The sequence below is a fragment of the Palaemon carinicauda genome, chromosome 22 (genome assembly GCF_036898095.1).
Source record: "Palaemon carinicauda isolate YSFRI2023 chromosome 22, ASM3689809v2, whole genome shotgun sequence".
Classification (NCBI taxonomy): domain Eukaryota; kingdom Metazoa; phylum Arthropoda; class Malacostraca; order Decapoda; family Palaemonidae; genus Palaemon; species Palaemon carinicauda.
The window spans coordinates 18,784,636-18,797,350 of NC_090746.1; the positions used below are offsets into that span (position 1 = coordinate 18,784,636).

The window sequence follows — 12,715 nt, forward strand, 5'->3', positions numbered from 1 at the left end:
AAGTAGCCACTGAATAATTACAGTACAGTAGTTAACCAATTGGGTGAAGAAAAATTGTTTGGTAATCTCAGTGTTGTCAGGTGTATGAGGAGAGAGGAGAATCTGTAAAGAATATGCCAGACTATTCGGTGTCAGTGCAGGCAAAGGGAAATTGAACCGTAACCAGAGATAATGATGATATGTAGTACTGTCTGGCCAGTCAAAGGACCCCATAACTCTCTAGTGGTAGTATCTCAACTAACCAATTGAGTATTGTTGGGAAATTGTGATAAACCTTTAAATGAGAGAATTGACTAAGGAGAATAAACTACGGAACTTATTAAGAGCTAAATACCAGTCCGCGAAACCGTCAGATAAATAGTTAACATAACGATATGGAAAGCAAGCCGTAGGTGAGGAAACGCTTGATTATTAAGCTCTAATAAAGAACCAGCCCAAAACCTTTGAAATTCTGAGAGAGAGAGAGAGAGAGAGAGAGAGAGAGAGAGAGAGAGAGAGAGAGAGAGAGAGATCCAAAACAATTAACAATTTGAAATTTACTATGGTTAATAGTACTTGAAATCTAATTACATAACTGTTGATCCTTGACAATCTGGATGAATAATATAGTCATTCTTAGTCTTCAATGCAGAAGTTTCCTTTACCAGTAGGGATATAATATAAGGGTTACAACGTAGTATTCGATCTATTATACGGGTACAAGTTTTTTTTTACCGTGGTCAGGATGAGCATCCCCGTAAGATGAAGGAATGATGTCAGTGTTTAGAACAAGACCAAATGGAAAAGGTAACAATGCAAAGAGCACACTAACAAAGGCAATATGAATAGAGAGAGAGAGAGAGAGAGAGAGAGAGAGAGAGAGAGAGAGAGAGAGAGAGAGAGAGAGAGAGAGAATAGCCCTTTACAACTAGAAGTGACGTAAAAAATAGAAAATATTCGAAACATTAATTACCTACAAATAATCTAGCAAAACACTGATCTTAGTACATTCTTTAATACAATTATCAAAAGTACAATCTGATATTAAAGATTAACCTGTAGAAACATTGATAAGAATTTAAAAATTCTCAATTTTCCCTAAGTACATAATTACTGTAACATTTAATCATTAAAGCATATCTAATTTTCATGCGAGAGATGTTCAGAAACTGTTTTCAACTAGCCGAAACGTTGAAGGACGTTTTGGTACTTTGCCAATAAGAATACACGTAATGGTATGTATACTTTTGATAGGAGTGAATGTCAGAATATCATCAGGTTTCTGCTAGATGACTCTGAAGTATAACATCCAATCATTACATGGATAAACTTTTAACTTTATAGTCATTGGCCGCTGCATTGTTTAAACGATTACCTACGGGAGCACTGGACTCGTATCGGCTTTTATTGACGCAGCGTACGCATTACCTACAAATCCAGCGTAACACTTAAGATCCTGTAGTCTTTAAAAAGTTCTTGTTAATTGAATGTAGAGGATATATGAGAACAAAAACAGCAAAATAGAAGAAAACTAACATTTATAAATCGATAAGAACACCTTAGGTAGAAAGGAAGAATCATACCGCAGACGACAAACACCTGCTGGTGGCGACCAATGACCAGCGAACAAGGCCGTGACGTCAGCCATAGCAACGACGTTAGCAACGTGTAAACAAACCGTGCACTTAACTTTTAGAGAAATGGTTCAGTTGAAGTTTGCCCTGTTTCAAAGGTGGTAGGTGTACTATGCCCCTTCACTGACGGTGAAAGTGAAACAACTTTAATTAATCTCAGAGGCTGTGATAATTTATTCATGCAAGCATAGACAGAAGACGTGACTTGTGCAGTGATATCAGTTAAAAGTTTAGTTTGTGAAACGTGCTGGTGTCCTAAGATATTACGAATAAACAAAAGAAATCCCGTTATTGAATTCATGTGCTGTCAGGATCACCATGTGCCTTAGTCTCATTCACTGAGATGCTATAGTAACAAAACAAAAACAAGGGACGGAAAACTCGGGTTAAGCTTGGTATTAAACTTTATCTTCTTTCATGCAATAATTCAAGAACCCTAAAGCTAGATTGTCAGCAATAAGGGAGTAACGCCGTTCTTTTATAATTCAAAGGGTTCAGTTTCTATTCAACCATGCAAGAAAAAAACTGCTCAGAATGAGATGCCCCTCAGAAACACATTCGGACAAGTGGCCTTATGTGATTCCGTTCCTAACTTGTAAGGGATCGTTGAGTGGTTTAATAAACTACAATTCCTTTTACATAGCCGTTGATGTGATGGGCGTGGGTGCCGTTCAGTAAAATTGCTTAGATGAACATGAGTGCCAAGCGGAAACCTCGCACTCCCTCGCCGTCTCCTCCAGGCAAGGATGTTTCAGAGGATGACGGGGAGGACCTGTTCGCGGGCAGAAGGATCTCCGTATCCGAATTCGACTCCCAAGACTTTGGGTATGAAAGTGTCAGTTCACCCGGAGCGTCCAGCACATCGTCAGAGCCTGCTTACATCAGAAAGCCAGGGTTTGAGCATCATGCCCATGAGTTCAGAGTGTCGCCGAGCCCGTCCACGGCTTCGGCGTCGAGCATCACCGTAAACACTGGGCAAGGATTGGTAGCCGGGGCACCGATCCGAACATCCTTGCACGGCACTTGCATTTCTATACTTCAGAGTCCTACTGGAACTATATCTATCTCGACGAAAGGGAGCAAGAAGAAAAAGAGCAGCGCCCACGAAGTCAGGGATGAGATTAAAAAAGAGGTCTCAGATTCTCCAACTCCTAATACCTCCAGACCAAGGGCCAAAAAAGGTCAGTCTCCTATAAAATGTGAAGTTATAGTTTACATTTTCGGTTTAAGTTCGCCCAAATGTCTAAAACGAAATTTACAATGGTAATTCTTAAATATTCTCTCAACTGTATAAACACTGCATATCGACTTCTTTATCTTCATTACATATATTTTGAATGAGAAATTAAAAAATTCATAGTTCACATTTTTTTAAATGTATGCTTTTCATACTTGAACGTACACAATCATTAAATGTCAATAATCTTGAGTATTATCAAAAGATAACCATTTGAAAATATCACTGAACGTAGGCAATATCCTTTGCCTTTTCATATATACAATGAACAAAAGTTTTATATCTCGATATAATCGTACATGGTAGCATTATATTAATCACCATCCTAACGTCAATTTCTGCTTAAACTTTTTACCTTTTGCTGATTTACACCTTTCAGTAACAAACTCTTGAGAAAATATTTTTTCCCCCAAAGACAAAGCATTTACGTAATTTTGGAAGAGCTGCACTATTTTACCTAAATGTCCACATTATTATTAGACATAACCCCTTACAATATACTTCTTAAATATTCCTTTACCAACTTCTAGAATGTAAGTACAGAAATCTTCAAGTATATTTGATTGTCAACCATTTATGATATTTTCTCGAAATTAAGTATCTTTCATCTCATCCTCAATCAGTTTTATTTGATTAAGATGCTTTAAACCAATGCATCAATCCATAATTCAACATGCATGACGAGGATAGACCACCACTCTCTCACACAGAAGTTATATTTCTTTTATCAATCATAAATACAATTCGAAGGTCGTGAGAGACCAACATTTTAATAGACAATACTCTAGTGACTGCCGCGGTTGAAATTTTCAATAAAAAACGAGGTTCTCATTCCGGAATAAAACAAACTCGTCGAGTTGTGGAAAAAAAGGATTCTCGAAGAATGAGGGAAGTTTTCCGTATGACAAATAGTAGTAGTCTTTATGTGCAGCATTTAAATTCTTTTGATTACCAGATGATACAAAATTGGGTTAAAAGTTACTCTAGTCTCATAACTGTTAGATAAAGAACTCGACCCTAAGTTAAACTACTACGTATTAAAATCATATGATATAAAATCAGTTTTTAACAGTCTCGTTTCAGATCACTACCAAGTTAAACTAATATTAAAAGAATACCCAAGGATAATATTCTAAAAGGCCAAAATTTAAGTATTTTAAGTATTCAATTTAATTATTAACCTGAAGCTAAACTAACGCTTTAACAAAATATATTTTCAGTCCTTGCAAAAGTTCTCAGCAGATAACATTTATTAATTTGTTATTTACTATTTAATTCTTTAATCATGGGAAAAATGTTCTCTTGACATCAAGAATCTGGATAAAAGGAATCGACTATATATTCTAACATTACACCGCACTCCCTAATGGCCACAGGTATATCCATCCTTTTCCAGCTGATAAGCGGATATGAAGGTTCCATATCATAAACCAATTAATTCACCAAGGTTTGTCTGTAGCGCATGGAACAAGCTCCCATCCCCCCACCAGCAGACAAAAACTTCAACTCGCCCACCTGGTCATGCACCTCTACCTTGCATACCCTCTCGTGCTTCCTGGTTAATATTGCCCAACCTTTCAAAATGCCATTTCTATGGCTTTCTCTACCACCCAATCCAAGTGTTTCAGAATAATACTCTTCATAAATCTGTCTTTTCTAAATCTTTTCATATTGCCCTCAATAAAACACTTCGATCTATCCCATCAACTTGAAAAGTAAGACAGTTAAAAACATTACTTTTTTGTTACGATACATATACCACCCAAAGAGTTTATCGCAAAGGCTCGAAACTTTTATCTATTATACACATTAACAATTTCACTTCCACAAACATACGTGGGCTCATACACCCCAGCACTATTGGCTTTCATAATCGGTAACAGTTTCACCATCTTTCTCTCACACACTTACCGTTCATGCTCTCCCTATTCTGAGACTGCTCTTCTCTCATCCTAACATCATCATTTAATCCCAAACACCTCAACCAATCAGCTAATTCTAATAATATATCCTCATTATTTAAATCATTTATATTATCCTCTCTATTTTTTCCTTGCTTTTCCAAATCAGTACTATATCACCTGCAATTACTTCTCCCATATTCATCCCACAACACTGCACTTACCGCAAAAGTCTTCTTCCCCTTATTTCACAGGTTCTTCCATTCATAAGAATATTGAACAGCAATTCTTGAAATCCCATCAACTCATAGCGTCTTTCCTTTGTTAAACCCGTAATCGCCTTTCTTAAGCACTCAACTTTAAATTAACCATTGAATTCTTCCATCACTCAGATATGCCTCCATTTAATCCTCCACATTCATTCACCTCGTCTCTTTTTTCGTATGTTATTTTGGGATATTATTCATTAAGCATTCGCTCTGCACCACACAATCATAAATTTTCAGAGTAAATATATATGCATGTACATGTGTGTATATGTAGTGGAGAGAGAGAGAGAGAGAGAGAGAGAGAGAGAGAGAGAGAGAGAGAGAGAGAGAGAGAGAGAGATAAAATCAAGTGCATTATTCATTTACGGTTACACATCACACATGACTATGGGAAATTCAAAAGAATAATCCTATCTGCTTTTACTGAAGGCAATAAAATATCCAACAATTAATTCTCAAAATTTACTTTAATAATCTGTTAAATTATATCAGTTTCTCTCATCTTTCACTACTATTTGGAATAGAGGGTATAATAAAAGAACCACGAAAAATAATATAACTAAAATCAAATTCAATTTTCAATGACAAATGCGGATGTGTATCCAACACAGACTCAAGGGTTAGTCTTTCTTCCTCCTCTGTGATTATAGTATGTATACCAGCACCCATCAGATAAGCAGAGGACCCTACAATAAACAGCGTGTGAGCGTCCGCGTAAGAGATACAAGGAAAAGATAAGAAGGGGAAAGCTAACCTGATAGCACGGAAAGATGTAGCGACAAAGTAAACACGGAAGTGTACTGAATGGCGTTGATCATCAATAAAGGAAATCAAAGAATGAAACTGAAGATTGCACAGCTGATGCATGAGAGAGAGAGAGAGAGAGAGAGAGAGAGAGAGAGAGAGAGAAGCAACTTAGCCAACAAGTATCATCAACAGTTTTGACGACCAATTAATGAACAACGAAAAGACAATACATAATGTCAAATAATATTTGTGTTATCACAACGTACAATAATGTCCAAATTCAAGAGTGGGAAGAAGTAGGAGGGCCATTTGCGCGTTATCATTAATGCTAAAACAAACAAATCCAGGTATCAGGTCATTTGCGCGGGGTTCTTGCTGATAGTGCATAACTGTCAGTGTTGTGGTTGAAGTAGGCTGTGCAGGTTACGGTTAAGAGTCTGTGTATGTGCATTTATAACTAGTAACTGAAATGGAAGCATAAGGTTAATTCTGCACGTTTTACTGTGTGCTAAAATGACTTAAAATGCATTTCATAAGATCTTATAGACGAAGCAACTAGAATTATGATCAGTAGAGCGAAATCGGAAATCGGTAAATTGGTGGCGTGTTTCCATTTTCAAAAAGTATTCAATCAATTTATTTCACATAAATTATATATTAAAAGCATTTAAATACCGGTGTGCTGTGCATGTTGTTTCGTGTTAACCAGGTGAGGAAGGGCACCTTACAAACTATAATGGTTTGTGTGTGAAGATTATCAAAATAAAAAGAGAACATTGAAAAGTTAGCTAAGCCTCAGATTTAAAAAATGTGACGAACAAAAGGAATTTAGTTAATGAGCTCAAATCCATACAATGTTTATTACCTAAGAGAAGGACATTGTTGACCCTTAACTATTTACCAAATTTCTTAAATATGCAAAAAACTCTATACGGCTGGATTTAGAAAGTGGATAACACCTTTGCCCAAAATGATGGGCCATCTTTTGGAAAAACCCAAGGAAACTTCGCCTCTGTCGGGTAAAAGAAACCTGGAGGTAAAACCATATCGACTGAAGAGGGGCAGACAGATGGCACACTTGGTCTATTGCAGATGGAGAAAAATGCTTCAAAGTAAGTCAAACTCTTACTAAGATAAAAAAAAAATAGGAAAGCCTTCGACCAAATATTATTTTGATATTTTAAGAGTACCGTACTTAAATTACATTGACATAACTATATATATATATATATAATATATATATATTATATATATATATATATATATATAGAGAGAGAGAGAGAGAGAGAGAGAGAGAGAGAGAGAGAGAGAGAGAGAGAGAGAGAGAGAGAGAGAATTGCCTTTCGTTTGGAAAATATTTCTCGAAGCCAAGAAGTTGATAGACAATTGTGACAGGTTCCAAACATCAAACCGTTTCCACAATAGCCCTACTCACTCAAATTTCTACTTTAATAGCCGAATCGTCGATGTACCCCAATGTGAGGAGCTTACGCAACATTGGTCGCTTCATACACCTAAGCAGAGCGTCGAACACCCTACGCACACTGCAGTATTGCAGGGTCTCCCACACTGCCAGGATATTACAGCCTTTTCTTTCAGACATCAGTTTCTTACCATATATCTAAGTTTCTTCTGTCTTCCTCTCCTTAGGCACAAATGTCTGATCGTAATTAAAGTTACAGGATCTTTAATCAGCTGGATTCATTATAAATTACATGGATGAATAACATTATTAGTGTCCTGTAATTTCTGAAACTAGTGAATATCTGGAGCATCCTAAAATTCTCATATCTAAAATGCAGCAAAGATTCTTCCCGAGTTTCTATTTTTCGTAATGACAGGCTTTCTAAATTCTGACTAATGTTATTATGGTCTTATCTCGATAGACATTTTTCCTATTGGTAAACATTACCCAATGAATGAAATCTAAACTATGCTCAAAATTTTTCCAACGAACAAAAAGTACCCAATGATTAAATTGCGCACAACTAAAATAGAAACTTTAGCTATTGTAAACAATGTAACCATCATAAAATCGAGCTAATATAAAAACATGTGTACCCAATATACCGAATATAGGCTATAAATTAGACAAAGCATGTCCAATAAACCACATGAACAAAATGTACCCATTCGGTATATTGGAAGGCTACATTTAGTGCACTACTACACTTTGTTTATTGAATACATTCTGTCTTTTAGGTACTGGCAACTTGACTTAATACTTCTGCACATCTGAAATATCTAAATATTCATCAAAAGAAATAGAATTCGATTCAGTCTGAAATATATCAAAGACAGATACTGGCAACTTCTCTTTATCAAGCACCATTTTCATGCATTTTCTTCCTCTTTTGTTACGTTGTAACAGAGGTCTAGCATTAACATTGAACGTTTTAGCAAGACTGAAAATTACACCAAAACTAACATGAAAAAAAATTAATTTAGACGAAACATATTTCTCGAGGCACATTAATCCAATAATAATAACACTTCAGAACATTATGCGTATTCTTCAAAAGCATTCGAGCGAATAGTTTGAAGATTGTTCGCTTCAAGTAAATACACAAGCAATTTGCAAATTCCCGCATGCACACTAGATCCGGACCCGTGAATTGTGTGAAAGAGGTCCACACGTCTTTTCGAGTCATAAAGTACTGGATTTTAGACATGAGCATTGTCAAGCTGTTTGCTTGTGGTAGTTTTGCTTGCGTGATTTCATTCTTACGGGATGATAGATTTTTCTTTGCTATATATTTTTAGTACATAATTGCCCAACTTAAAGCAATTTATCTTGCAGAAAAGTTTTGCATAGAATTTTAATCCACGACAGTGATATTAATCTTGCTGCTTACTCTGTATGGGAATGGCAATAATAATAATAGGAACAAGAGTGAATTTAAATTACTGGAAGACTCTCTCTCTCTCTCTCTCTCTCTCTCTCTCTCTCTCTCTCTCTCTCTCTCTCTCTGTGTGGATGTGTGTAAAAAGTGAAACTTGAAAAAAGAGAGGCAACTCCTAGCAGAGAGCTGGAAAGGAAGACCACTAAATTTCACGATAATCATAATGTGTTCTTACTAAGTATTTTAGGAGATAGTTATCATTGAAGTCTCTATACAATAGTCTAAATAGGCTACTTAAAAAATCGTGACCAAGACAAAGTAAGGAGATTTCTTACTTGGGTATCAACTAAGGGAAAATATACTGGAACTTGCCAATAAACATTCCCTATTACTTTAGCCGTGGATGAATAATAACAGCTACAACACTTAAAAAATTAATCAATTTAATATCTAACATATTTTATTATTATAAAAGAAATTTCGTTTATAAAAACTACAAAAATACTTTAAGGCCATTTCATTCCGTAATCTAGAAAATGCGCAACATATTTGCCTAATTTAAAGACAAAGTTTGCGAGGAAATTCTCATACGGAAGAGCTTTTACAGCCTCTCGTTCATTGCCTCGTTATGAAGAACAATTTCCTCTGTGCTATCATCTGCCGGGAAACTTCCTCTCATCGATTTCTCATTTGCAGGGAAAATTGGCCCTACCGTTTATCGACTTTCCAGATTAAGTCCTAGTTATTTGGCATTTATTGAGCTGAGATGACATCTTTGTTAAGGAATTTCTCCATTATTAAGAGGGCTGTGAATAATCTCGTGAGAAGAGCAATCTGTAATTTGTCTCAAATATAATGGTGGTCCGGAAATTAAGAGGTGCATATATTTTTTTTAACTTTTTGTCCGGTGTTAGTAAGTAGTGAAAAAGAAAGACTAAAATCTAGAATTCTTCGCGGAAAAAAACTTAATTCGTCTGGTATAGGTAGGGATCGTAATGCAGACAGTCTGAAAGATCACAGTATTTAGTGATAGACTTGATCAGAGAGCTGCTGCTTTTCCCTTCACTCACCCTTCAAATGAGAAGGGGAGGGGAGGGGGAGAAGTCTGTTAAATGGATTGAAAAATGTACGCGCGTAGATTAAGCTGGCCGTACGTCAGCAAACGCTTGAAGTCAACCGACGTCAAAATCACTCTTCGTCAGTAGAGCATGAAAGTGGATGATCAACTCTATAAAATAAATTTTCATAATTTTTAAGAGAAATTTATAAGTTTGGATAGACATAAGTTATGCGTTGCTATTAAACTAGATAATTAATTGCTATATATATATATATATATATATATATATATATATATATATATATATATATATATATATATATATATATATATATATATATATATATGCGTAAAAATCACAGGAAAACGTGATGCTAAGATGCAGAAGAACCACAGGGAAAATGAAAATACGGAATATACACTTAAGTCCTGACTAGTTTCGTGTTACTTCCTCAGAGGAAGTAACACGAAACTAGTCAGGACTTAAGTGTATATTCCGTATTTTCATTTTCCCTGTGGTTCTTCTGGATATATATATATATATATATATATATATATATATATATATATATATATATATATATATATATATATAGATTTGCAGATTGATTACACATATATTTGAGCTGCAACAATGAGACTTAAAAAGGCAACGGCCAATTAGGTTACTGATCTTCTAAACTAAATCTTTCTCTATCACGTTGTCCAAGTTATGAACCAGAGAGAGAGAGAGAGAGAGAGAGAGAGAGAGAGAGAGAGAGAGAGAGAGAGATCTAGCTTTAGTTAATCCAGGCAAAGTGATGAGGGTTAAATGTCAATCATATTTTCTCCATGTAATTAGTTCCCAATAATAGCATAATAAAAAAACAGAGCTTCATATGAAATCCATATATATCCTCTGTCATTGCCTGTAACCTGCAGTAATAACAAGTACACTGCAGTAACCTTAGCATAAAAAATAACAAAAAATTAATGCAGATCATCTTTACCAGAGTATATTCACCATAATCCAAAAATAGTATATCTTTACCATGATGCAAGTGGGCGTTGTTTTCCACTAATTAACGGAATACACTAACTGATATAAAAATAAACTCATAACTAAAAGGCAGGTTGTAACGTAAAATTCACCCTTAATATATCATAACGAAGAGATCTTACCACCTTTCAACACTACTTAATGCAGTAGAATTTAAGTTCAACTGGAAAATTGTTTCATTCAATTCCAGACGTAATGGTAATATAACTCCGTTTATTTTATTACACACACTTTTTAGTCTTTGGCTCTCTGCAAAGGTCATTTAAAACAAATCTTACGTACAATCGATCGTCTCCTGATAGACTCGGGAAAAATAAAAATAAAATCAATATGAAGTCCTAGTTTTCATTAACTACCCGCTTTCATAGATCGGTCAGTGACCTGTTAGGTCTTACCACAGCGGAAGCTGGAGGAAGAGTGGGTGGGTGGAGGGAGAGTGGTGGGGAGGTAGGGGACAGGTGGGGAGATATTCCGGGAGCATCGTTGAGGGAGAGCAGCCGGCTGACGGTGGAAGTGTGTCCAGGAAGGGGAGAAGGGATGGTTTTAAATGTTAGTAGGTGAATTGAAGGAACCCCTGGTTCTCCTCTGTAACCCTATGATGCACTACATTATTTACTCTGTAGGGCTATGTTCCTTGGTAGGCATTTTGTACTTTTGTTTCTTTATGTGGCAAAAGTAACACATTTAAAACTCAACTTTATAATTGCTTCCTTTATCCTACTTGTCAGTTATTATTTATTCAGCCATTAACCCTTTAACAGCTGTACAATATAATTTACACCTATGATTATAATTGTTTCTTTGCATGACAAAACACAAGGTTGTCCTCCGTAAGCAACTCAGTTGACGTCATTAGTTCTGCAATTAACGAGATTAGCTCCAAAATAATTGTATTTGTACAGCAATCATTATTTCATTTTTCTCAGCCATTTAGAGAAATTCAGGAGAATTAATTTGATAAAAGAACTTTTGGAATCTTATGTTTTGTTTCTGAACCATGAGATTTTTTATATACGAAGCAATGACTACATAGCGAAAAACTCAAAAGCTCTAAAGAATTTATATTTCCCAAAAATGTTCTCTTAATTACTTGTTCATTAATTTAGTTATGCTAAAAATGGCTTAAGTAACTCGTACAACACATACATACTTCAAACTCCTAAATAGTTTTCCAAGATATTATTTACTGGAGTGAATTTAATGTCACAAATATTATTAAACAGATATCAAGTACAATTTTAAAAACTCCTATAATCCTACAAAAATCTGAGTAGTCGTATCGTCAAACTACAATTCCCCCAAAGTATGAATACAGTCAAATCAGGGTTCTGTAATAATATTTGTAATAAATACTTTTAAGGTTTACAGTTCCACTTAGTGAGAGATTCCTCAATAACACCCTCATTTTAATATTGTGTCTGTTAGCTTATATACACTTGAAGCTTATTAGGTAGTAGGTTGAGAGATACCGCTAGTGTGTTATTAGGTCCTTTGACTGGCCAGACAGTACTGCATTGGATATCTCTCTCTCTCTCTGGTTACGGCTCATTTTGTATTTACATACACCGAATAGTCTGGTCTATTCTTTCCACATACTCCTCTATCTTCATACACTTGATAACTTTGAAATTACCAAATAATTCTCTTCGCTCAAGGGGTTAACTACTGCACTTTAATCGTTCAGTGGTGTTTTCCTCTTGGTAATGGTATAAGAGACCCTTTAGCTATGGTAAGCAGCTCTTCTAGGAGAAGGACGCTCCTAAATCAACCCATTGTTTTCTGGTCTTAGGTAGTGCCATAACCTCTGTGCCATGGCCTTCCACTGTCTTGGATTAAGAGTTCTCTTGCTTGAGGGTACACTCAGGTATGCTGTTGCCTCTTATTTCTCTTCTTCTTTGTTGTTGTTTTTTTCAAGTTTTCATAATTTTAGATATAATCTAATGTTGTTACTGTTCTTGAAATAATTTATTTTGATTGTTATTACTTCTCTTGTAGTTTATTCATTT

The 12,715-nt window shown here is 35.5% G+C and overlaps 1 protein-coding gene across 1 annotated transcript in view; it reads left to right on the top strand.

Moving 5' to 3' along the window:
- Positions 1-1,730: 1,730 nt before the first annotated feature.
- LOC137615810 (uncharacterized) overlaps positions 1,731-12,715 on the top strand; it is a 208,782-nt gene continuing 197,797 nt past the window's right edge. The window contains exon 1 of the mRNA XM_068345501.1: positions 1,731-2,794. Coding sequence (XP_068201602.1) covers positions 2,302-2,794 — 493 coding nt within the window. The 5' untranslated portion in view covers positions 1,731-2,301. The remainder of the gene's footprint in view (positions 2,795-12,715) is intronic.